Source organism: Heterocephalus glaber, unplaced genomic scaffold, assembly GCF_053883595.1.
Source record: "Heterocephalus glaber isolate CG9 unplaced genomic scaffold, H.glaber_assembly_v1.0 deba00001553, whole genome shotgun sequence".
Classification (NCBI taxonomy): domain Eukaryota; kingdom Metazoa; phylum Chordata; class Mammalia; order Rodentia; family Bathyergidae; genus Heterocephalus; species Heterocephalus glaber.
The window spans coordinates 33,844,550-33,871,946 of NW_028258344.1; the positions used below are offsets into that span (position 1 = coordinate 33,844,550).

At 36.6% G+C, this 27,397-nt stretch overlaps 1 protein-coding gene across 7 annotated transcripts in view; it reads left to right on the forward strand.

The window, feature by feature from the left end:
- Necab1 (N-terminal EF-hand calcium binding protein 1) overlaps positions 1–27,397 on the forward strand; it is a 272,176-nt gene that overhangs the window by 124,454 nt on the left and 120,325 nt on the right. For all 7 annotated transcript variants that reach the window (XM_087190575.1, XM_087190576.1, XM_087190573.1 and 4 more), the window contains one exon: positions 2,122–2,230. In XM_087190575.1, coding sequence (XP_087046701.1) covers positions 2,122–2,230 — 109 coding nt within the window. The remainder of the gene's footprint in view (positions 1–2,121; positions 2,231–27,397) is intronic.

Here is a 27,397-nt window from a genome sequence, read left to right on the forward strand (position 1 = left end):
TTGCTTTATTAATACAGAAGCACACTACAAAGGGACATTTTTTTCCTTTTCCATTAAAAAAGTAGTATTATTGTTTAACATAAAGGCCCTAGTCCAGAACTATTCAAAAGTTACTCTTTGCAATTGCTTGTTTAAAAGAGTGGCAGCCTAAAGTGAAGACTTAGGAGTCCCGCAGGGGGCAAAAAAAAAAAAAAAGGCTTTCAAAGCATACTTTCCATCCTCCAAGCCAGGGCTGTAATTGAATGCCTACTTTTTCTCTTTATATTTTTTTCCAAAATGAGTTTAAAAAGTTTTAGATCCCTTGCTAGTCAGTGCTTTTATTTGATCATATGTTCATTATTACTTGAAATCATTTACTTATACTAATTATAGAGCTGTGTTTCAGAGGCCCACCCTATCCACAGGATACATCAGCAGTCAGAGCTCTGTCCAGCCTTGTTCAGCACACCTGAGTGCATTAACTGTTCACCAAGGAAAACATACTCTATCATCAGTATGTGTAAATTACATTCACTACATACCACAGCAATAGAGTTGAAAATAGTGTATTGCTTTCTGTTTTTCTTTTCACTTTCTTTCTTTCCTCTTCTTTTTAAAAATGTGGTTTAAATTATCGTTCCCTGCCTTTCTTTGCCCTGTACCTAGATCTAATTTAGGTCCGGTTTTTCAACTTGGCAATATATTTCTCATCAACATAAGAAAATGCAAAGTAGAAACTCTGACATATGTCTAACCCAGAAGATACAATAGATTACATGGGGCTAAAGTCCAAAATAGTCATATATGGCATGAAACTAAAATAACTTCTCTAAAAACAGAAACACAAATCAGACAGTTGATGATCCCAGTGGGTTGTACTGGGTTGTTGGTCTTTGAATGGCTGAGATAGGCTGGGCCCACAGGACAAGGGATCAGGAGCTCATTATGTGCTGGGCCCAGATCCGGATTTTTACCACTTCCTTAATTGTCTGCTAAATTAACTATTAGCAAGAATTAACTGGAAAAGTAGTGTATTGTGGCTATCAGGTAAAAAGCAAAATGAAATACAATTAATAAAATCCCAGGGCTCTTTATGTTTTGCAAAGAAGAATTTTTGAAAAACTTCCAGTTTTTTAATCTTTATCTGAAAAATTAAGTAATTCACTGATTAGGTCTCTCAGTAATACTGTAAGGAGGACTCACACAGGTTGACAGTAGTCCAGATTTCTTGTCTGACCACTCAGTGTTAGCTACAAGATGCTGATTCTCTTATAGGGCCCAGAAATCTGCATTTTAAACAGTACTCCAAGCACTCTGTAACCCATCTTTTGAGAAAAAATAGTCTAAATGAATCTTAAAGATCTAATCACATTAAATCACACCTTCTCCTACTCAGAGGCAAATTCTGTTTCGTTTCGTAAAGTATTGTTGATTTGTGTCCTGTAATGTAGGATCACATTGCAGGAGTTTTGAGATCCTGAGAAAATTTCTTCTTCCTTAAACCTGAGTTCTCTTATTTTAAATGGAAAGTTTTTCCACTTAGATCTGTATATCATATCCTTTTCATTAGACTCTTTGCATTTCATTTTTAATTCCTCAGTAAGTAAAATCTGTTTGGCTTTAAAAGTATTCACTGGCTTAAATAATATAAGAACCGAACATAGTGTGAGGTTATAATAACATCTCTCATATCCATGTATAAATATCTATTCAATCAATATACATTTATTAAACATCTGGTATTTATCCTGCAGTCTGCTAGGTCCTACATGCGCTTAGTATAATGGAGACAAAATGTCTAAATAATGGACTCTTTGTTTATTGTGTGGAAATTCTTTTTGTATGAGCAGTTAAATGCTTCCTTAAATGTTAAGTATTTGTCATGGGAATAAATCAACCAAAAATATCCAAAATCTTGAAGACTTATATTTAATCAGAGTGCATATACCCAGACATATCCACTATAAAGATGTATTGAATTGTTTTTCTTTTTAACAGCTTTAAATATTCTTCCTTCTTGAATGCATGTATATACACACAAATACACACAAGCATATGTGCTAAGTTTTAAAAATCAAAAGACAAAACAATGTATAAAATTGAAATGATTTTCTTCTCTTCTATTTGTTCTTTTCATTTCAGATGATGGGAAATTATCCTTTGAAGAATTCAAAGCATATTTTGCAGATGGTGTTCTCAGTGGAGAAGAATTACATGAGCTCTTCCATACTATCGACACACATAATACTAAGTAAGGAAATTTTTTATCACTGGATACTCTAAATGAGGTAGAGAGAATGTGAATGAGTACGTACTCATGAAAGAGAGAAAGAGGAAAGATGTAGAGTATATATTTTGTAATGCTCACCTATGTTAATCCTGAGATGTTAATTCTTTTTAAAAAATGGAAATATTTTGATAAACTGATTAGAGAGCTCTCCTGAAGTAACTTTAGATTCTGCCCTTTTTATAGAATATAAAACAGAGATGATAAATAATTCTGTCATTAATAAGAAAATGGAACTTTGCCTTATTACTTTGGCTTCTCAGTATTCTTTGTTTAAAAATTGTTCTTAGGTCATTCTTATATTAGTATATGAAATGGAAAATTGCAGTAGTTTTCTAGATAATTTGGGTAGGCTGAATTTCAAATCATTTTTATCTGAGAGGTGTAGGTAATATAGGATACAGAATTATCTCTGAATACTAGAGGCATGCAGTGACCTATTTTATTTATTTTACCTGTCTAGAGCTCTCTTTTAAGTTAGTATAACATTCACAGAGAAGGTTCTATTTATAGTCTCACTGTACTTAAAGATATAAAATAATGAGGACTTCAGGATATAGAACAAAAGAAATGTGCGCCTTGTTTTGGGTGATTAAACCAAATCATATTATTTGTGACAGTCCCAATTACACAATTCTGATGTGGAAAATCACCATTTCAGACATTCCTTGAGACCCATCAGAGTGTCTACTGCTAGAATGATCACTATCTTGCTTTAGGCAAAGCATACAGATGGTTCCAGACAATGAGCCAGCACCCTAAGAAAATGCTCTTGGGCTGCATTTATGAGCAGATATTTTCTTGAAGCAAACTATTAAGAAAATTAAGCAATTGAATTCAGTTTACTCAAGCAGCTGAATATTTTTAAAACAATCCATTTCTGAGTTTCTTGTATTCATTGGGGTTTTAAATTTTCTAGGAAATGGTTTAAGTATATTGTTTTTGGAAATAGTACTAATGTATAACAGAATCAAAAGTTCCATTCTATTCCACAAGTCTACCATATGTAGTCCCTTGTAGGTACCCGTATTACAGTGTGGAGCCAGCCTATATAATCACTACCTAATCAGTTTTGTATCATCTCATAAGTACTGTGGTTGAGGCATGCGTGGGATACTTTAGGAGATATTTTCACCCAATTTAGTAGGCTAAGGAAATTTTCATAGAAGCTGAGTCATTGCTGAGGTAAAGAAGGGAGAAGAGAGTTGGGGAGAAGAATATTCCAGTCAGAGAGAAGAACATCAGAGAAGGTCTGGAAACATCAGGTGAATAGATGTGACAGTTATTTTCTTATCACTAAAATGCCACATATAAGACTCAGAATGAAAGTAGATGAATGTGGACAGTAAAGAGTCAGCTAAACAAGAAGGAATTTGCAGTCCTTGATTACAGAGGTGTTAAATTTGTCCTGTAGGCCCTGGCAAGCTGTTAAGGAACTTGAGCTGGAAGTGACATATTTTTAGGTCACTGTGGTTCCACTGAAGATGCTTAAAGGGGTGGAGAGGGAGGAAGACTATGATGATTTTAGTTGCACTCTTAAATTGCTACTGGGGAAAAATCATACATAGAAGAAAGGAAGCAATGCTGTACCATTCTGAGAGTTGAAACTTGAGAGAAAAACAGAGCAGCAGCCTCTTTTGTGACTTGGCTGTTGAAAGTTAAGATACCAGTATTCCAACCATTATGCTCATTATTTCTTTATTATATCTATTATGAACGTTTTAATACTGTCTGGATTTAGAACATTTATTGAGAATCAGGGTTTCAGTATTTGGCACTTTGCATATTTGTCAATACATATTTACTGATGCTAAGGAAAAACAAAGTTTTCAATAGATCTTGTTGGCCTGGTTTTGGTATTTTATTTACATATTTGTCAGTTCAGATTAGCTTTATGATTACTAAGGCTATTAATCTTAGCTTTAAGATTACTAAATCCTAAAGAAGTATGTGTAGTAATTTATACAGCCAGTCTCCCAAAGGAGTAACTATCATTACTAATTACTTTCATATGCTTTAGTAACAACAATATGTGCTCTTTGATAGAACAACATTCAACTTACTTTAGAGCTCAAGTATATTAGTTGGAGACTTCTGAATTATACCTGTGAATGTCCTTTAACAAAAGGATGCCAGTGTCAGGCTTTGATCTTTTACACAGATTAATTAAAGCTTTGGCACAGAAATTTCAGAGCTTTGTTTTAAGTAAGTGATAGCTTTTACCTTTGCATGATACAACATTTAATTATTTTAGTGATTGTACTATATATGCCAGTTGTTTTTCCCTTTCTGCACACATTCTAAGAATGTATTTATCCTCTCTACATCCCCAGCCATACTCTAATTTACTCAAGAGCCCACCCTGGCATGAAGGGGCCAATTCATATGTAGAGTGGATGGAAATAACCACATTCACTGTTTCTCCCTGTTCATGATGAATTGTGAGAGTCACAGTTCATGAGCATCTGATGTTTAGGCCCTTATGGCCCAGTTCTTGCCGCTCCTGATATCTGGTGGTTTAACTTCATCTTGGAATCCACTAAAACAGTATCTGCTTAATACTGCCTTTTCTTCAAATAATTTGAGTGAAATTCTGTTCCTTGCAAAAGTATATTCTAAGATGGTATTACCTCAGCTCATTTCTGTCATCTATGGAAACCCGTCTGTTTGCTACAAACATATTTGCCATATTTGAAAAGTCACATCTCTCCTTTGAAAATATTTGGAAAGATAGAAGGAAAATACTGAAAATATATCTTGCTGCTTAAATTGTCCTCATATCATGAAGAATATTCTTAAAATATTTCACTTGATCATGTAAAGCAAATATTGTTTAGAAGTATAATTATAGCTTGTATTCATATTGCAATATAATAAATATATTTTAAATATCAAAATTAAATAAGTTCTTTGTAAAACGACATTTAAAAAACCCCAGCAGGTAAAGCTTTCAGAAGTCATTTCTTACAGGTAGCTTTTAGATGAATGAGCTGTAAGTATAGAATAGTAAAGTAATTTTTTTAAAAGTTCTGACAAAAACATCAATATACTTCCTTCTCCACACACATGTAGATAGCAGTCTTAATTTCCAAGTCTAACTCTGTTGGTTTTTCTTTCATTTCTTTTTGTTTGTTTAAAAATTCAGTATCTTTATTGGAGAAATTATCTTAAGAAGATTTCGCTATAGTTTTTACTTTCTATGAGCTGGAGTTACTTGTATCTTTTCAGTCAAATGTCTTCCCATGGATACAGAGCAACTAAAACAATCAGAAAAACACACCCAGCACATGTAACCTGATAGGAACTTACACATTTGAGACTATGCAAATATTTCTATGTGCAAATATTACCAAGGTTGAAAGTATTTGAGGTTTGAAACAGAATGTTTTTTTAAATTAATTTTATTAGCACATTTTTGACATACATAATGATCACATTCATCATAGGGAATTTGTACCTGTACATAGTATAATCTTAATTTTTTCCCATTCCCCTCCCTTCCCTTCAATTCTTCTTCTCCTCCCCATTTACAAAACTTTGTTTCTATTTATTACCTTCCATTTTTTAATATCTCCCCTTCCTTCCCTTCCCCCTCTCCTTCACTAGTTCCCTTCTCATTTGAATGTTTTCTTCCTACTTTCCAATATCTATCCTCCATTTTCAAAACTAAGCTATCAACCTTACATCCCACGGTGCTGAGGAGAATGCCTGGAGAGTTGTAGACGCAGTCAGGCCCACAGTACCATAAGCTTGAGCCCGATACTCAGAATAATCTTATCCTAAGGAGAATTATGTGAGTCATCCAATGTATTTGATGCTGTTTGATTAGATTCCTAGTATGGTGAATTTTTTGCCAGGACTTGTGTTCCTTATCTGTACAGACTAGAGATTCAATGCAGACTTGAGACTTTACAAGTGAAAGGAACCCTCAGTGAAAGCAGGAAAAATTTGAAGGCATCACAAGCCCAACTTTCTATCACTTTTTTAAATTGCTATTTTAAATTGATAGATTTTTTCATTGTGTTTGGACATTTGGAACATTTTCCTGAGTGTTTTCCTGCAGAGAGTGATTGGTTCAGAGTGAAACAAAAGCCTGGCTTATTTCTATAGATGATGGTTGGGATAGGTGGTGTGAAAAAGGAGGAGATGGTCAAAATATGAGATTTTGTTAGTAGAGACATATATTGCTGAAAAATTTAACTTTCCCAAATTGTAAAGGAAGTGCATACCAGCTAATATTTCAGAATATTCTGAAAGATGTCATGTCAACCTTACTAAAATTTTCATAATTTCAAGATTTTTTGTGAAAGTTTATGTTAACTGCCGACTTCCTGGGCCAAATATGCCTACTTCTGCTTTGGCTTAAAAAAAAGAATTGTTAATTTCTCAGTCAGTTTAATTGGCCTTAATGCAGCTCTTCTTGATGGATTAACTATTTTATAAATAGATAGATTTATAAGATTTTCATAGATTTTCCTCAATTTTTTATATCCTTTTATTGATACATTTTAGGTATATAGTATAATGACATTCATCATTGGAAATTTGCACCTTTACATAATCTCTCTTGGTTCTTATTTTTTCCTCCTTCCCCTGCCCTCCCTTCAACCCCTCCACCCCTCCCTATTTACAAAGACTTTGTTTCCTTTTTTTTCATTTTCTCATATTAATTCCATTCCCTTCTTTCCTTTACCCTACCGCTCTCACTTCCCCTTCCCTTTTGCCCCTTTTCTTCCTGTTTCACATGATCTATTATACCTTTTAGTCCTTATTTACACTTTCAGTTTCTCACACTAGAGAAACTATTCAATATTTATACATGTGTGTCCTATTTATTTCACTTAAGAGTATCGCCTCAATGTGCATCCATGTAGCTATAAATGTCTCTAATTTCTCATTTCATTTTTTGGCACCGGGGATTGAACTCGGGTCCTTGCACTTGCAAGGCAGGTGGTGGAACCACTGAGCTAAATCTCCGGCCCTAATTTCTCATTTTTTATGGCTGAGTAATACTCCATTTTATTAAAAAAAAAAACCCACATTTTATTTATCCATTCTGCAGTTGATGGACATTTGGGCTGCTTCCAAGTTTTAGCTATTACAAATTGTGCTGCTATGAACATGGCTGCAGATATATCACTGTGGTCTGATGCTTTTAATTCTTTGGAGAAGATACCCAGCAGGTGAATAGCTGGGCCAAATGAGACTTCCAGTCCTAGTACTTTGAGGTATCTCCATACTGATTTTCACAGTGGTTGCAACAGTCTACACTCCCACCAGCAGTGGAGCAGGGTTCCTCTTTGCCCACAGCCCCGCCAGTATTTGTTATTGGTTGATTTCATGATAGAAGCCATTCTTTCTGGGGTGAGGTAGAATCTCAGCGTTGTTTTCATTTGCATCTCTCAAGTGACCAGTGATGTTGAACATTTTTTCATATGTTTATTTGCCATTTCTACTTCTTTGTCTGAGAAATGTCTGTTCATTTCAGATGCCCATTTTTGGATTGGGTCTTTAAATTTGGGAGGTCTGATTTTTTTAACTTCTTTATAGATTCTAGATAGTAGACCTTTGTCTGAGGGACTGCTGATGAAAATTTTTTCCCACATTGTGGGTTAGCTCTTTGCAATTCTGGTGGTTTCACTTGCTGTGCAGAAGCTTTTTAATAAGAAGAGATCCCACATGTTGATTGTTTGTGCTAGTTCACGGGCAACTGAGGTTTTGTTCATAAAATCTTTCCCTACACCAATGTCTTCAAGAGTTCTACCTAACCTGGGTCAGAGCCGGTGCAACGTTTCTGTTTCAATATTTAGATCTTTAATCAATTTCGATTTTGGTTTAGTACATGGTGACAGATATAAGTCTAGTTTTAGTCTTTGGCAAGTTGAAATCCAATTTTTCCAGCACTATTTATTAAAGAGAGTATCTTTCCTCCAGTGAGGGTGTCTGGCTCCTTTATCAAAGATGAGGTGGCTGAGTGTATCTGGAGTTGTTTCTGCATCTTCTTATCTGTTCCACTGGTCCTCAGGTCTGTTCCTTTGCCAGTACCATGCTGTTTTATCACAGTAGCTTTGTAGTAGAGTTGCAGGTTGGGGATTGTGATACCCCCTGTCATGTCTCTGTCACCTAGAATTCCTTTTGCTATTCTGGGTCTCTTCTTGTTCCAAATGAATTTTTGGATTGTTTTCTCGAGGTCTATGAAGTATGCTGCTGGGATTTCAATTGGAATTGCATTAAATCTATATAGCAGTTTTGGAAGTATGGCCATTTTCACTATATTCATCCTTCCTACCCAGAAGAAGGGGATGTCTGTCCATTTTCTGATATCATCTTCAATCTCTCTTTTCAGAGTGCCATAGTTTTCAGAGAAGAGGTCTTTGATTTCTTTCATTAGAATAATCCCTAGGTATTTCAGTTTTTTGGATGCTATTGTGAAAGGAATTATTTTCCCTATTTCTCTCTCAGTGAGTCTGTCATTGGTGTAGAGGAAAGCTATTGATTTTTGTGTGTTGACCTTGTAACCAGCTACTTGACTGAATTTGGTTATTAAGTCTAGAAGACTTTTGGTGGAGTTCTTGGGGTCTTCTATATAGAGTATCATGTCATCTGCAAATAATGACAATTTGACTTCTTCATTTCCTATCTTTATTCCTTTTATTTCTTTCTCTTGTCTAATTGCCATGGAGAATGTTTCCAAAACTGTATTGAACAGGAGTGGTAATAGTGGGCATCCTTGTCTTGTTCCTGATTTTAGCGTGAAAGTTTTCAGTTTTTGACCATTTAGTATGAGGTTGGCTGTTAGTTTGTCACAGATAGCCTTAATCAGGTTGAGATAAAGACCTTCTGTTCCAGTTTTTTGTAGGGTTTTTATCATAAATACATGTTGGATTTTGTCAAATTCTTTTTCTGCATCTATTGAGATAATCATATGGTTTTTGTCCTTGGCTCTATTGATATAGTGTATTACATTAATTGATTTTCATATATTGAACCATCCCTGTATCCCTGGGATGAATTCCACTTGATCAGGGTGTATGATCTTCTTGATGATCTTCTGCATTCTGTTTGCCATTATCTTATTAAGGATTTTTGCATCTATGTTCATTAGTGAGATTGGCCTATAGTTCTCTTTTTCAGTTGGGCCTTTCTCTGCTTTGGGGATCAAGGTGATGCTTGCTTCCAGGAATGAATTTGGGAGTATTGCTTCCCTTTCAATTTCATTGAAGAGTTTAAACAGTAGTGGCAGCAGTTCCTTTCTAAATGTCTTGTTCAATTCAGCAGTGAAGCCATCAGGGCCCGGGCTTTATTTAGTTGATAAGTTTTAATTGCATTTTCAATTTCATTGGTTGATATTGGGTTGTTCAGAATTTTTAGGTCTTGTTCGTTCAACTTTGGCAATTCATATGTATCTAGGAATCTGTCCATTTCTTCTGTATTGTCCATCTTATTGGCGTATAGGTTCTGGAAGTAGGTATTGATGATCCTCTGGATTTCTGCTGGGTCTGTTGTCATTTCACCCTTTTCATTCCTAATTGCATGGATTTGGGCCTTTTCTTTCCTTTTTCTGACAAGGTTGGCTAAAGGTTTGTCAATTTGGTTGATTCTTTTGAAGAACCAACTCTTGGCTTCATTGATTTTTTCGTTTCATTCTCTTAGTCTCCATTGCATTGATTTCTCCTCTGATCTTTATAATTTCCTCCCTTTTATGAGCTTTGGGGTTGTCCTGTTCTTCTTTTTCTAGAAGCTTGAGCTTCAGCATCAGGTTGTTTAATTGGGCTCTTTCTGTTTTCCTAATATGTGTATTCACTGCTATGAATTTCCCTCGTAAGACCGCTTTCATTGTGTCCCATAGATTCCGATATGTTGTATTGTCATTGTCATTTAATTGAAGGAACTGTCTGATTTCTTCTTTAATTTCCTCTGTGACCCATTGGTTATTCAGAAGTGTGTTGTTCATTTTCCACGTGTTTATGAAATTTTTTGAGTTTCTTTTGCTATGGATCTCCAATTTCATCGCACTATGGTCTGATAATATACAGGGGATAACTTCAGTTCCTTTGCGCTTACTTAAACATGTTCTATGTGTGAGTATGTGGTCTACTTTTGATAATGACCCATGTGCAGCTGAGAAGAATGTGTATTCTGATTTTGTGGGGTGGAAGACTCTGTAAACATCTGTTAAGTTCATTTGTTCAAGAGTTCGATTGAGTTCTAATATTTCATTACTTATTTTTAGTCTAGTTGATCTATCTATTTGTGACAGTGGGGTGTTGAGGTCCACCACTACAATTGTATTAGTGCATATATGACTTGTCATGTCCATTAGTATTTGTTTTATATAGTTGGGTGCACTAGTGTTTGGTGCATAGATATTTATGATTGTCATCTCTTCCTCTTGGATTCTTCCCTTTACAAGGATGTAGTGTCCTTCTTCATCTCTCTTAATCAGTGTTGGTTTGAAATCCACTTGATCTGCAAAGAGGATGGCTACTTCTGCTTTTTTTCAGGTTCCTGTTGCATGGAGTATTGTTTTCCACCCTTTAACTTTCAGTCTATGAGTTTCTTTTTGAATTAAGTGTGTTTCTTGTATGCAGCATATTGTTGGATTTTGCTTCTTGACCCATTCTGCCAGTCTATTTCTTTAGATTGGTGAATTGAGACCATTAACATTGATGGTTATAACTGAAACGTATTGACTTGTCATTGCCATGACTTTTTCTTTTTGTTGGGTTCTCCCCCTTTACATTTAATTTCTTGTCATTCCAGATGAGTTCATTCTGCTTTGCTTCCTGGGATTGTAATCCTCAATGTCTGTTCCTAGGCTATTGTGTAAAATTCTTTGGAGTGCTGGTTTGGTATTCACGAAGTTCCTAAGGTGCTCTTTGTCATGAAAGTATCTTATTTCTCCATCCATTTTGAAAGATAGTTTTGCAGGGTACATCAGTCTAGGTTGGAGGCTGTTTTCTTTTATGGCTTGGAATATGTCACTCCAAGCTCTTCTTGCCTTGATGGTTTGTGTTGGGAAGTCTGCTGTGATTCTGATGGGCTTTCCTTTGTATGTGATTTGTTTCTTTTCTCTGACTGCTTGTAGAACTGTGTTCTTCTGTTGTTTTTCTGGAACCTTAACAATTATATGCCTATGTGTAGATTTTTTTTGATCAAGGCTATTTGGAGTCCTATATGCCTCACTTATCTGTATGTCAAACTTTTTCCCCTGCTTGGGAAGTTTTCTGCCATTATTTCTGTGAAGAGATTTTTTATGTCATCTCCACTCTCTCCTGTTTCTTCATTGAGCCCAATCAGTCTTACGTTATTCTTCTTTGCATCATCTAGCAGCTGCTGGATTGATTTCTCATGTTCCCTTATAATTTTGGAGCAATTTTTCTTTTCCTGGTCACTAATTACAGTCTTATCTTCTATATCTGAAATTCTGTCCTCACATTGGCTCATTCTGCTGTGTAGACTTTCAGTGGAGTTTTTCATCTCCTGGAAATCTATTTGCATCTGTTTTATGGATTCCATTTGTTTCTTATGTTGAGATTCCATCATGTTCCTCAGCTCCTCTCTAGATTTATTAATCATATCTTGCACTAGGGGCACAGTTTATTCTGTTATCTGAGAAATTATTTGTGATTTCATTTTTTCCAGATCCCCTTTTGTTGCCAGTTCAGTGGGTCCAGGTGGTTGAGTATCAGAGTGTTCCATCTCATTTCCCTTTGGGGTTTCTGTAGGTGATCTGGAAGTCTGGTTTTGAGACTTATTTATGTGTTTTCTCATTTTGACTGGAGCAGGGTGTTTTTCGTGCCTGCACAAATTACCTCCTCTGAGCTGGGAGAGGTGAGACAGGGGCCAGGAGCAGCAGTAGGGATGGTGACCCAAAAGCCCTTTCCTGTGTGCTGGGAGCAGCGGGAGGGATGGTGACCCGGAAGCTCCTTCCTCTGGACCAGGAGCAGTGGGACGGTGGCTCAGAAGCCCCTACCTCTGTGCCGGGAGCAGCGGGACTCAGTACCTTGTTCTGGTGGTCTGGTGTCCTCTGCGTCTTTGTAGTGTGGAACCAGGTGGCTGCCTGTCTGCAGCAGGGTGGTTAGGCGTCTTCTGTGTGACTTGGGACCTTGGTAGGGTGTGCACAGACCTGCCTGTCTGCAGCCGGCTGATTCGGCGTGTTCTGTGCAACTCAGGACCTCAGTAGGGCGTGGGCAGACCTGCCTGTCTGCACTGGGGTGTTTTGGCATCTTCCACGTGACTCGGGACCTCGGTAGGGCATGCACCTTATCTGAAATTTTTCTCTCTAAACGTCCACTTAATTCTGCTCTTTGGGGCCATTCAGAATATGAGTACTGATTTGGCAAGTCTTTCTAATGTGTGAGGACAGTTTTCATGCACCAATGATGAGGTACAGTCCCATAATAACAGGACAGTAATTATATCAAAGGGTTTGTTTCAGATGGCAGAATTTTGCTCCTTTTGAAATAGAAAAGTTTGGTCATCCTATATTTTTTCATGATAGTTAAATCCTAAAGCTTGATAAGTTAGCTGATGAAGCCACTTTCTCCCTTGAATTGTTCATCACTTGGCTTATATAGACATAGTTTGTGAGCTGTAGGAAAAGAAGTCAGGTTCGATACTCATGAAATAAGCAGTAGGTTATTGTGAAGAACAGGACACTGTCTGAATAGCCTTGTGATTAGAAAAGTTCATCACAGTGCCAACAGTGGACAAGAGAGACCTCTTTACTAACTAACATAGCCTGTACTATCTTCTACTAGAACTGAAGGCTTAGGAGTGTCAAGACTTAAGTGCCTGGAGAATAAAACTAGTCACAATCCCATTACTACCTAACCGAGTATGGTGTGACTGAAAGGTACATAAGCAAGTATCAGAAGAGAATGATGTGGCTATATGTCAAGACAGCAAAGTGAACATCAAAGTCCATGATGCATTAGGCTAAAATGAAGGGGCCAGATTGGATGTGCCAGGACTGTGTTTTAACAGTTCAGCCTGTTCAGAACTCAGGAGTTCTGGAAGAAGTTTGCTGCATATGTTCACTGAATGCCCAAACTGGCCATAAGGAACTAGCAGAGAATTCAGGGTCCAGGTAGAACCTTTCTCTCTGTCCATACGCTGACGTGGACACCCCTGTCCAAGGCCTAGCTGTAGGAAGTGGACAAGGGGTGGCTCTCTATCCAAGCTTTAATAGCTTTTCTAGAATAACCAGATAAGGACCTGCAGATGTATGCTGTTTTTAAGAGAGAAACACGATTTTCAGAATGCTTTGAAATGTCAAATGAGGGATGGATGGAATCAGCGGGACCACAGAGCTTCAGAAGAAAAGAATAATATTCTTTTGATAGATTTTCCTTTACTCTTCCTAGACCCTACTTGGCAGAAGTTACAGTAAGGTAATGATACTGTAGCAGTGTGTGACAGAAATATCAGTTAAGCTGACTTAAGGAAATTTCTATCTGGCTCATGCATCAGATAAATCCAGAGGTAGGATTCAGGTGTGCTGGAGCCAGCTACTTAAACAGTGGCTCTAGGAATCCATTTTCTATTATCTCACCCCTCTTCTTTTCTGTCTGTTCCCTTGGGATGACACAGTCACCAGAGGTTAAGATGGTTCCTCCCTGGTAGAACAACAAATAAAATTCTATTTTATACTTAAGATTAACAAAGCTTGGGGATTTATAACACAGCAAATTTTAAGGAGATTTTTTCCAAGTGACATGAAAAGGATTTATCCTTGGTTATAATTTCAGAAATATATTGGATCCAATTATTTCTGACAAAGATGGTAGCAAAACCAAATTTTTTGTCAAGGTAGTTCATATATGATTTCTTTAAAAATTTAATTTCTAAAGGAGATATATAACTTCTGTGTAGGGAAATGAAGGTTTTGAGTGACTATTTGCTAAGCAGTTTCTTGAATCTTTTTTTAATCTACAAAAAAGTCAAGTAAGAAGATATCATTATCATCATCATCATCATCACTGTCATTTTCATTTTTCACAGGATACAGTTAAGCATTCTCAACAGAACATTAAAAAGCTTGACCAGAGTTACTCAGACAGTATATGCAAAGGACTGAAATTTTCCCAGGTCTGCCTGAAAACAAAACAGACTTCTTTGCCGTGCCATCTCAATAAAATTTCATATATTTTGCTGTCTATTTGCTGTATCAGCAATCCAAATATTTCAAGGCTAGTTTAAAAAAATCACCTTAAGGCATTTCTTTTTTGATGAAAAGACTGTTAATTCTCTCCAGCAGTAGAATATATTTGGATGTACAGTATAGAGGTAATTACTTTAATTGCTGCCTTTATCTCTCCTCTTTTTATATCTATTATGTAGGGTTTTTACAGTGTGGGAGTTGCTGCCATGTAGAAATGTTATTCTTTTTTCTGTGGACATTATTTCCATTCTTTGCACATTTTCCCTCCCTCCATCCTACCTGGAATTCATCTTCTACTTTTAGACTTTGTCTCTTTACTGCCCTCCTTTCCATTACTTTGTATTTGCCTTATTTTTCCCGTTGTTCTCCAGAGTGCTCAGTTTTATAGTTTCCTTTAATCATTTGTATTAATGGACTTTGCTTTCAAACTTTTTCAGTATTTTTGATATTTTTAATCATGTCTAGAGAATTATTATCTGGTTGTCATCTATTCCTTCCAATAAAAACTTTGAAATCTCTCTCTGGTTGTTGTCTATTCCTTCCAGTAAAAACCTTGAAATCTCTGTCTCTATCTGTCTCTCTGTCTCTGCCTCTCTCTCCCTCTCTCTCTCTCCCTTCCTCCCTCCCTCCTTTGCAGTGCTGGGAATTGAACCCAGGGCCTTGTGCATGCTAACCAAGCACTATACCACCAAGCCGCATCCCCAGCCCTTGCAAACTCTTTTAATCTTAATTGGACTCTTCTTGTCATCCATAATACAGTTGCTAATGATGAGGTAAAATCAATTAGTGTGAAAATAAAAAATAGTCTTTTGAGGAGGCTAGGAGAGTTACTTATGTGAATGCAGTGTTCTTTCTAACCTCACCAAGATCCACCAAATGGATGAAATCAATTCAGTAAAAGTATAACATCAATTTCTTTAAAATACATGGTGCTCACTTCTTGAATAGTTTCTTTCTCCATATTGAAGGCATCAACAAATTTTGTCATTTTTTAGCCCTACCCACCACTACCTAAGTATAGGTTTCTGTCCTCGAGAGCTGCATTATTCTCAAGAATGGTCAGTGTGGTGAAACAGTTAAAATCTTTCTTCTCTGTGACTCTTCAAGATTTCAGAATTCTTGAATAAATATAGCTTATAAGTAACCTGAAATCATTGCTTATTTTTGAGGAAAGTATTTCCCCTTATTGCCATGATCAGAATGTTTGTATCCCTCAGAATTCATATGTTGAATCCTAACCTCCAGGGTGACAATATTGAGAGGTGGGACTTTGGGGGATGATTAGCTCATGAAGATGTCACCCTGATGAAATGGACTAGTGCCCTTATAAAAGAGAGCTAGGGGCGCTTGTGCACGCTTCCCGCCATGTGGAACACGGGAAAGGTACCGTCTATGAGCAGCAGGTCCTTATACACACTCAGTCTGAACTGTGAGAAATATATTTCTGTTGTTATAAATTATTCAGTCTATAGTATTTTGTTAGAGCAATTGAAAAGGACTAAGATACCCTTGAACAAGATGATATAAATAACAAATTATTGTTATAAAAATCATGGAGACAATATATAAAATCATAAGTACAAGCCTAAAACACCTGAAATCCTACCATCTTGAGGTAAATACCAATGTGTTTTCTCACCATAACTTCTAATGTATGTATTTTATTTTAATCATAGAGAACTATTGTATTTTTGCTTTCTTTCCCTCTTCCACTGTTTACCCTTATACCATCCCCATAGTCAATCTTCACCACGTCACATATGGTCTTGTATAACATATTTCTGTTCCATTAAAGCCTTTCCTGACTTGCCTTATTAGATTAAATTTTCTCTTCTGTATTCTCATTGTAACGTGAACTTCTCTCTATGGCACCACTGTGTCGGTTATACTTTTATATCTTTCATGTTTATTTGATTAGTGTTTACCTCTCCAGGTCTAAGTTCCATGAAGGCAGAGACCATGACTAGTCTGCTTTCTGTTGATTTCCAGCAGAGTCTAAAACATATTTTGAGCCCAGTAAATATCTGAGATGAGAGGGGATAAATTCCTGCTTTCCCATACCTTTGCTTGGGTTGCCTTGCCTGTAACTCTGCATAGCAAAGTTTTCCAGGCATAACGTCTACCCAACTCTGTAAAAAACAGTGCTGCAGTGTGGAAAGAACTTAGGAACTTGCCAGACTTTTGGGTGGTCTTTTCTCTTCATTGGATCTTAATTTTATTGACTGGAAAAAGGAGTCAATATAAGAACCAATTCTGCAAAGTTTACCAATTTTGGTTGGTGTGTATTTTATATCTACATCTATATCTGTATCTACTAACTTATAAAAATGATGAAGATTATTAAGATGCATTCAGTAACTTTTCCTGCTTTCCTGGATCATCTTGTTTCTGCAAATATCTATAATTATAATTTATGCTGTCATAAGGTACCTTTTAGTTATGTAATGTTTCTGGTGAGTTTTTGCTAATTGTTTAACATTAGCATGTTATTCTCATCTCTAAATCTGAATTCCTTTATAGCAAAGACTATTGTTCCCTGCTACTTTAGCTGCGATACATTCAGTGAGTACTTGGTTAGTTGATTGATGCAGAAATATGAAATCATGACTAGATGTAAGAAAATCCTGCAAAGACATATTGCTGGTGACTTAAAGTTTGGGCCCTGGCTGACTGTATAGAAAGGGTAAGGCCACTGACAGATTTTGTCAAGTAAAGAAAGAGAATTGATTCTTTTCATTCTTTTTGGAGCAGAGTAAATGACAAATTTGGCTTTAGATTTTCAATTACATTTAAGCAATTTCAAAGATTATTTCTCTGTTAAAGCAACATTAATCCCACGAATTAAAACCCCTGAAGCATAATTTTAGATGTCAGTGTGGATTAATTCCATATTTTAGCAGACAAAAAATATAAACAAATGGGGCTGGGGATATAGCTCAGCAGCACAATGCCTGCCTGGCAAGCATGAGGTCCTGAGTTTGATTCCTGGTACAAAAAAAAAAAACAAACATATATATATATGTAAATTTTTTCATGTAAATATTTTTCTTATTACTTAAGAGAAAGCTCCTACTATATAGAATACTATAGTCTCTTCAGTTGGTTTTAAAAGGTTTCTCCGTGGGGAAAATATGGGCTAGATCCAAGAGCCCTTTTGAAAATCAAAATCTAATAGAAAGAAGCTGAGCATGATTATCAGTTGAATGTTATTATCTTATCTATTCACTTATTGGTTTAGTAGTTTAATGTTATTTTTAAGTATTTCTGGCAATCTCATTTAATTAATTTAAAATTAAACACAGTGATTCAGAATAATTAGAAATTTACCTGGAGTGGGCCGGAGGGTTTTGACAATTTACATAACTAATTTTCTCTCCCATTTTCCTATTCTCCCTGCCCACAAGTTGAAATGAATAAATATTGACTCAAGACTGGCACAGAGCTTATTTTTTCTCTTTCTTTTTTCTTTCTTTCTTTTTAAAACTGAACAGATTGTCAAATTTGACCACCATTAGTCTATTTGAATATGCAGCATCCAAGAAATAGTCAGTTATTCCCTAATTATTCATTTATTTGTTCAATAAGCATTTATTAATAATCTACAATGGATATTGTGTACCACGTGTTATGCATAAAAGAATAAATGTCGCTCTATATTTAAAAGACGCCAACATTGATGGATACAAAATTTTTTTCAAATATCCCATGGAAAATGATATTTTGTTAGAGACAGAAACAACTGCTTCTTAAAATTAAGGCACCTGAGAAGGCACTCTCATCCATTAATATTGTCACCCATTAAAATATTTCCATCTTCATGCCTCTCTTTACCCAGGTCCTTTGTACTATTTAATTATTGGTGGTTAAAAGCAATTTAATGTTTATGCTTTTACTTCCTTAAAAAAAAGCATTGAGTTTAAACAACCTTTCCGTTAACAAAATTAGAATGTCTAAAAGTCATTAATTGGAAGGTAACTTTTAACAAATAGTTCTAGAAAGCCAGAGTTGCCCATGTAATGTGTTAATGCCAGGGAGTAACCTGCCTTACTTTGGCCAAATGTCAACCATTTAAGTAAATAACATAGATGGGGATGTTTCTTAAAAATGTTTGATCAGAACCTCTCCTGTGGATTCACTGAGAATTGAATATGAAAAATTACTATTTATTCCCATTTAACCTTTAAAAATATAAATGGAAATAATAGCATTGTGTGTGGTGACTCTGAGTTCCTTCCTGTCTCTGACCCCCACCCCTCTCTCTTCCTTCTCCAAGCTTAGTACTGGCAAGTTGTTGTGTTTATACAAAAGTCATTTAAATTAGAGTTGACTATAAGAGGTGTCTACTCATCAAATTTTTGTTTTGTTATTTAATATAACTATCTCTTCACATTTCTACCTGTATTGTGAATTTCCAATCCTGGATTTTTGCCCATTATATTTTAATTTCAAATTATCTTTATTGTCAATGAAGCTAATTATGTGTATGTCTTAGTTGGTTAATGAAAATTCATAGAGAATATGTCTTCAAAATGGAGTATATTCAGAGAGACATATTCCAGTGAAAAGGTCAGAGCATGTTTTATTATTTATTTGTGTTGAATATAAAAAATACTATTATTTTCACTGTATTCTACTGGAACTGTACTTTGGGGTAATGAAACTATCTAGATTTCAAGATCTGTGACAGAAATCTCCTTTTCACAGTCATAGATTGTACAGGAAATTTCTGTCCTTGGCTTGTTAGTTGAAGTCTTTGGCACATGTTTTCTTAATCTAGGTAAGATTAATCTTGAACATTACATATAAAATATTATAGACATTACATGTTTTTATTACATGTGTTGGGATTGAGAAAGAATAATATCAGACTATCAATATTTTGCACCAAACAGCAAAGAACTATTCATCTTCCCTCCCAACTTCTTTTTTTTTTTTTGGTACCAGGGATCGAACTCAGGACGTTGTGCTTTTGAGGCAAGCACTGGAACCACTGAGCTAAATCCCTGGCCCTTCCTTCCTAACTTCTAAATCAGACATAAGCCTTTTATGAATCATTGTATACTACTTTCTATCTATCAAAAAACAATTTAAATGTTGCAAGAAGCTGTTACAAAATCCCAGTGAAGTTTCTTGAGAAATTAAGGGGAGAGGATTCAGGAGATGAGAGAAAGAGGAAACTCTCTAACTGGAATTCTGAAATCAGCCCATTTTTACCTCAAACTGTGAGGTCAGTTTTGTCCTGTCCATCCAAACAAAGTTTGCCTTTCTTTCATGGAGGGTTTGCTGAGTGTTTGATATGTACAGACATAGTGCTAGGTACAGGGGATATAATAATGAATAAAAAATTTATGGTCTAACACAGAAAACAGCTCAGTAATAACTTGACTAATTAACACATAAATGTAGTGCTTTGGATGTGGGGAAATGGATGCCCTGACCTAGTCAAGACCTGTTAGGGGAAGTGGCTGTAAGCCTGAGTCATGAGAAATTGTCAGGGAGAGGCACAGATACGGGTGGGGATGGAGATGATAGGGGTTTTCAGACAAAAACCCTAACCCTTCATGTGTGGAGGCCTTTAGGTGAGGATGTGTCGCGTGTCCTGAGCTCCGAGTCCAAGAAGGAGATAGTGAGAGAGGCCAGCAAGGCAAACAGGGCCCTCACTGGGAAAGACTTGAGAACCAGTGGGGCATTCAGATTTCTCCTCTTGGGTCAGTTCAGAGCCAGTGAAGCATCTTAACGGTGGATGTGTCTCCATCAGTTGTGTGTTTTAGATAGCTGGGTTTCTCCAAAGTAAGGAAAACTGATTGAGATGACACGGCTGAATCAGGAAATCCAGCTAAGAGGCTGCTACAGCTAGCTTGAAAAACTGCTTTCTGGACCATCATTTTGCACAGAAGGAAAATGAGTCACAGTGAGGTTGAGAACTTTCTGAAGTCATAGGAGAGTGTGAATTGAGGCTGGGCTGTCTGTCTCTTAACCACTATACTCCATACTGCCTCCTGCTAAATCGGTCTTTGTACAATGGTTTTCAGTCTGGCAGAGCCGGAATCATTGTTTCCAAAGGCTCTGACCAAGCAAACTTTTTGAAGCTTTATTATCTTTGAATATTAAGTGCAGCTGATAGTAAGTTCTGGAGGAAAATTGTGAAAGCTTATGAACAAATCTTAAGAAGCAGTTAGTCTGCCAGCCAAGGAAGCTGCTACATAAATATGTGAAGTTTGGCTAGGGTTAGTAGTCCTTGTAAATCAGAGCCACATGAGACTCAAATTCTTTGCTCCTTTCTGCCTTCTGTCATCAGGACAGAGGGGAAATAGTGGTGACTGTGGAGTCAGGTAACTCACTGAGTTCTCTGAACACTAACTCTCCTTTAGGGGATGTTGTTGAGAATTATGTGGGGTACAAGTATTCTTAATCAGTAGGAATTTAGTATTTCAAGACATGTTATCAAGGAAGAACAAAAATGGTAGTGAAGAGCTTCTAGAACAGTGATGGTGAACAGTGATTTAGAGCTCTCAGTGCTATGAACAGCCTGCTCTAGCATGCATACCATAGGTTCGCCACAATTGTTCCAGAACAATGACCAAGGGATGGAGTGTAGCTCATAGGCAGAGCGCTTGCTTAGCATGAAAGGGGCCCTCAATTCCATCCCCAATGTTGACAAAAAAATAATTTTTAAAAAATTTTAATTGATCAAGTAGTTGAAATAGTTATCTGGAAAACAGTGTGTAGAAATGATCTATCTTGGGTAGAAAACCCTTCAAGATAAATCTCTCCATGTCTAGAGAGTTGTAGAAATGGGAGTTCCAGCTGACAGGAATTGCCTTTTCTTTAGGATGCAATTATATCCTGTAACAAGACCTTTTTTTGAAAAGAGAAATTAGCTTAATAGAGAGATGGATGGGGTTGTTAAAGAACCGTCACTGCAGTAGAAATGGAAGAATGTTGGAGACCACTGAAACTTCTGGGTGTCACCTAAGAATGGGATGTAAGAGCTGCCCTTCACATTTCGTACTCTCCCTCTTGCAGTGTCCTCCCTACTGTTTAATTTAGCAGGAATGAAAATGTCCTAGGAACTTATTTTCAAGGACAGCAAAAAAAAAAAAAAAAAAAAAAAAAAAAAGAGAATTAAGCATACTGAATTCCAGTCTTAGGAGCACAGAATTCTCTTGATGAATAATGGGAGGTGGCAGCTGAGAACTGAAGGAAAGCAATCTGAGCCCTGACAGAGAAGTTGGATGGGGTTGGATGGGGGAGACAGCTCAAGCCAGTGCAGTAATTTGGAGGATTCAATAGTCAGGAACTCAAGGAATTCTCTACTGCTGAAGTGGGGAGTTCTGCAAGTTGGCCAAGGGTGCCTCCTTCCTCCAACCTCAAAGGTCATCTTTTGCTAGGTGTGGTGGCATATGGCTATGATTCCAGCACTCTGGGAGGCTGAGGCAAGAGGACTGCAAATTCAAGTCCAACCTGGGCAATTTAGACTGTCTCAAAAAGAGCTGGGAGGGCTGGGGATTTACCTCAGTGGTTCCGGTGCCTGCCTCAAAAGCACAAGGTCCTGAGTTCGATCCCCGGTACCAAAAAAAAAAAGAGAAAGCTGGGAATGTAGCTCAGTGCAAAGGCCCTGGGTTCAATTCCCAGTACCACGAAAAACAAAAAAAAGTCACCTTTGTCCCAGGGCTACAAGTCACATCCCACACAAGTCTGTGTGTCTAACAAGTGGATATCGTCTTGCTGTTGCCTCTTTTGAATTTTTCCTCTGTTTTCCATTTCTTAAAAACAAGTCCTGATAGTAGGGAAGGGTTGGTTAAGATGCATCTCACATGGTAGGCACTGCAGAGGAAAATCATCAGCAGGCTCTCAAGGGCCTGGCTGTGTGGGTGGGCTTATTGGTTGCTGTTCTTTGTTTGTTTTGTGTGGGCTGGAACAGCTTGTCTTCCAGTGCTCTTTGCTCTTCAGATGAATCCTGGGCTGCCTAGCCCTGCACTGTGGACCATTAGCACTTCTTAACTGCACTTGGAGGCTTTTCCTATGTAGGGCATTTTCTGTAAAACCGGAGAGTGCCACAACAGTGCTGTCACTTAATAGCTAGAGGAGTTGTTCCTTTGTTGTCTTTCTTGATAGATCTCAGGACATTACACATAATTTTCATGGTATGTGCCTTGAGTTTTGCTAAAGTCACTGTGCATAGTATCAATTATTACAAGTAGTGGTTTTAAGTGCTGAAAAATCTGTCTTAGAATGAGGCAAAAAGGGAGTGTAACATTAAAAGTTTGCCCCACTGTTCTAGGCCCCTCCCAGCATCACTCCTTTGAACAGATGAATCAATTGGTCTGTTTTCCCCTTCATGTTTAAGAATGTTGTGGGTGAACACCTCCTCAGCAAAGGAAAGAGGGGTCTTTTTGTGCTTCCTCCTCCTGTTTTTATCCTTTAAATTCTGAACCACCTATGATTGACCAGGTCATGAATGCAAGAACTTTAATATTGCTTAGCATGTAGCCCAGAAATACATTTGATGACTTTTCATAGGCCCCACTATCTATTGTTAAAGAGAATTGACTGTTACATCCTCACCAACCAGAACAGTGAAACATAACTAGGTGACAAGACCCCAAGGATAATTTCAATACTGAACTAGCACAAAGAATCAACAACTGGGATCTCATCTTATTAAAAAGCTTCTGCACAGCAAGAGAAACCACCAACAGAATGAAGAGACAACCCACAATGTGGGAAAAAATTTTCCCCTGCTGTTCCTCAGACAAAGGTCTACTATCTAAAATATATAAAGAACTTTAAAAAATCAGACCTCCCAAATTTAAAGACCCATCCTGTGATTTTTAATCTATAAGTATCTTTTTGAATTAAATGTAATTCTTATATGCTGCATATTGTTCGTTTTTTTTCTAGACTCTTGAAATTCAAAGTCAAGTATTGACCCTTCATATTGGTCATAATTCTCTACAGAACTATCTTTAGGAAATTCATTCATATGATTATAAGGACTGGCAAGTCCAAAGTCTGCAGGCTTTGCCATCAGACTGGAGACTTAAGCAAAGACAGTGTTGCAGTTCAAGTCCAAATACTATGTGTTGGAACATTCCCTTTGATTGAGAAAGGTTGGTCTTTTGTTGTAGTGAGGCCTTCAGCTGATTGGATGGGGCACATGCATATTGGGGCAGAAAATCTATTTAACCCACAACACAGTCTACTGATTTAAATATTAATCTCATCCAAAACACCACAGGGACAATCAGAATCGTGTTTTGCCATATATCTATGCATTGTGTCCCATCCAACTTCACACATAAAATGACATACTTCTCTTGTCTGTGGTCTACTTTGTCATTGCCTCTTCAAGACAGTAGTAGGATAGTCAGTACGAGGAAATAATGGCAGGTGTACTGGGGGCAAAAGTAAATGGGGAAATTCTGGTTCAAATTTTTTAAATATCCTCCATTTATAACTATGGTATATGCATACTTATTTTGACTTTTATTAATTAGAACTTCTCAGTGTGCTGCTTCATAATGAGTACATTTTCATTTTTGCAGCGCTTATCTTTTATCTTCCAAACAATAAAAATTGAAAAAAAAAAGCCTCTTGAAAATAGGCCTTGATTTAGCTCCAACTGATTGATTACAAAGTTTTGTACAATTATACAATATGTTCCTTTAGTCAAAAAACGATTTATTTTTAAACCATAAGGTGCAATTACTACATATCTAAGTGGAAGCCTTACAAATTGAAGTGGTATATTTTACCAAGCAACCCAGAATAACTGCATTCATTTAACTTGTTTTTTTAAAAAAATTTTTTAAACTTGCATTTTTGGTCTATTTATAAAATCAAAGTTTACTAGTCTGGTAAAAATTCTAGACAAAATTTTCCAATGTGAGCAATGGTTTTTGCTCCATATAGCAGGTTTATTTTTCTTCTTTGGGTGTCCTCTGTCTTCTTAATTTGTAAAGTAGATTTTCTCTGCATGATTTTTGAAAGCCTTCAAAGCAGTGCTCACATCTTCCTTGAGTTGCTGCGAGACCACAGGGTTTGTTAGAATGAAATGCCACTGGATGCATCCTAAATTCTGTGAAGCAGATAGAAAACTGGACTAAGTGAATAAAAAGTAGCATATTCTTAATTACCTCAGAATGATACCTAATTATCTTCATGCCAGCTTTAATGTACCACTGAGGATAGCTGAGATGGCATTTGATTTTCAGGTGAGTTACACAAGATAACCTTTCAGCACTGAGTGACTGCACCAAAATTGACCACCTGCATTTTAACAGGTATCTTTTGAGTTCACATGTTCTCAGTGAGGCTGCCCCTATAACTGTTAGCTAATGTTTTCCTTGGCTTGTTATTCTAACAAAATGGCTTTGCATTTACCATTAAATTTTAGGAGCAATTATTTCACTAAGAGTATCCTTAAACTTGATCTTGATACTTCAAAAAGAAATAGAAATAACAGACATGTTATTGTCATCAAAATGGAAACTGCAGTAATTTTGTCATAATAGATTTAATCTATGAACTTTGCTTGATCTCTATTGAGATGGAACTGTTCTACAAGTCTGAAAAAAATACCTAAGTGTTTTTGGGTTCAATCTTTCATAGCAAAAGATTTTAGACAGGAAATTTAGTTTTAAGTGCATTCAGTATTGAGACTGAATCACTGAAAAATATTTTTTCAATTTTTTACTATTTTCTACTAATTTGTTTTCCAGGTATTATTGAGTGTTTCCTGTATTGCCAAATTGCCTAGGATATGATTGACCTAGAGTTTAAAATAATAGAATACTTTGGATTGTTATTTTTCAGATCTGATATTGTTATGGCAGATTTTTAAAAAACAGTGTTTTAAGTTTTTTCAGTATTATTTATTTTTAATAAAACTATTAACAAAAAAGCTATAGTTGATCATTCTGTCCTAATTTTAATTTTTATAGCAAAATTATTTTCTTTTCTACTTGAATTCTCCAAATCAGAAAGAGAAGCAACTATGGTCTAGCATTAATCTAATATACCAAAAATTGTAAGAGGAAAGAGTAATTGAATATAACATGTCAAAAATTATAATCTCCAATTAGCTTCAAATCATTTAAATGTCTTCTGGCAGTCCACAAGGAAGAGAGAAGACAAAAAATAGATTTAAGGAAAAGAGAAATTAGAAGCACAAAGGAAAAGGCCATTAAAATAAGACCAGAAAAAGACCATTATTTGTTTGATTTTATGGCTCATTTTCTTTCATGCAAAAGTATGTCATGATTGATGAAGATGCTCTTGAAGAAGAAAAATGTCTTATTGATAACAATATCCTTTGATACTCATTTCACTAACTTAAAAATGGCCCTGTGCTTAATTAAAGCAGCACATTTTCCCACTTGCACATTGTACTATTATTAGACAAGAGGAAGGAAAGAAGGGGGGAAGAGAGGGTGTAAGGTTGGGTAATAGGGAGCATGAATATGATCAAAATGCATTATACACATTGAAACTCTGCAAGAAATATGTGAACCTAAGGGGGAGGGTTGAGTGAGGGAAGATGAAGGGGGAATGATTAAAGTATGTTATATGCGTGTAAAAATCTGCCAAAATGAAACCCATTAATTTCGGTAACCAGTATGTACTAATAAAAGATGTGGGGGAGAAAGAAGCAGTAAAATCAATGAAGAATGGAAAGCAGGTTTAGGCTTGAAGAGATGTGGTGCAGTGTCAGAGAGACCTGGGGAGCAGTAGTCTGGAACAGATAGCAAATCTTGGAAAGAAAGAGATGATGATTCACATAATCCATCATTTATTGTAAGTACAGTGAGCTGATAAATACAGAAATATATTTTTTAAAAACAAAGTTTGCTTTGTTGGTCAGCTGATAGGAAAGAGTACTGGATTAAAAACTAGAAAAACTCACGTTTTAATAATTTGCCTGTATCTTATTAGTGGCATTCAAATCTCCTTGTTTCATTTAAAATCATTAAATTAATTACCTGTGCTATCATGACATAATGATAAATATATACATGTAGTCCTCATTCCTGCTTGCTGGATCAGAGCTCCTAAAACCCTCAAAATTTCCTGAGTGATGGGGTGACAAGAGCAACGTTTGGTATTCATAATAAGCCCCATATACCTGAGTTTATGCTGATGAGGTGACTCTGGGAGAAAGGGTTACAACTCTCAGCCCAAACCTTGTCCTCTAAAGAGTGCAGAGAGCCTGAGGATAAACTAGCGGCCAGTGGTCAGTGACTTAATTAAGCATGGTACAAAATGAAGCCTCCATAAAAGCCCTAAGTGACTGGGTTTGGTGAGCTTCCAAATGGCAAACACTTGGGTCTTCTGAGCCTCCAGGAGAGGAGTGCACTTGGAGAAGGCAAGGAGACTCTGTCCCCCAGTACTTTGTCCTGTATGTCACCTCCAGTTGGCTGTTTCTGAGTTGTATCCTTTATAATAAACCATTAATAGTAAGTAAACTGGCTTCCTGAGTTCTGTGCGTTGTCCCGGTAAATTGGCAAACCTGAAAAGGGGGCTGTAATAACCTCTGATTTGTAGCCCAGTTAAACAGAAGTTACGGGTAACCTGGAAACTCACTTCTTGCAGGTGTCATTGTAAGTGGGCAAGCAGTCTTGTAAAGACAGCCCTGTGCCTGTGGGTCCCGGCCAGCTCAGGTTTGGTTGTAATTGAATTGTAGCACACATGTAGCATGTCTAGAGTTGGGGAATTGCTCAGTGTGAGAAAAACTCCCATATATTTGTTGTCAGAAATATTTTGTGAGTACTGAAAAAAAGAGGAGGCCCTTTTATTATCAGTTTTTGAAATATATTTTAAGGTTCTCAGTAAAAGAATGGAAGACACAAAAATTTCTCATATACCCTGTCCCCACCCAAGCATAACTTCCCTCAGTAGATTAGGGCTTACCTTCAGTGTTGTACATTCTATGGTTTGGACAAATATTTAATACCCTTTCCTTA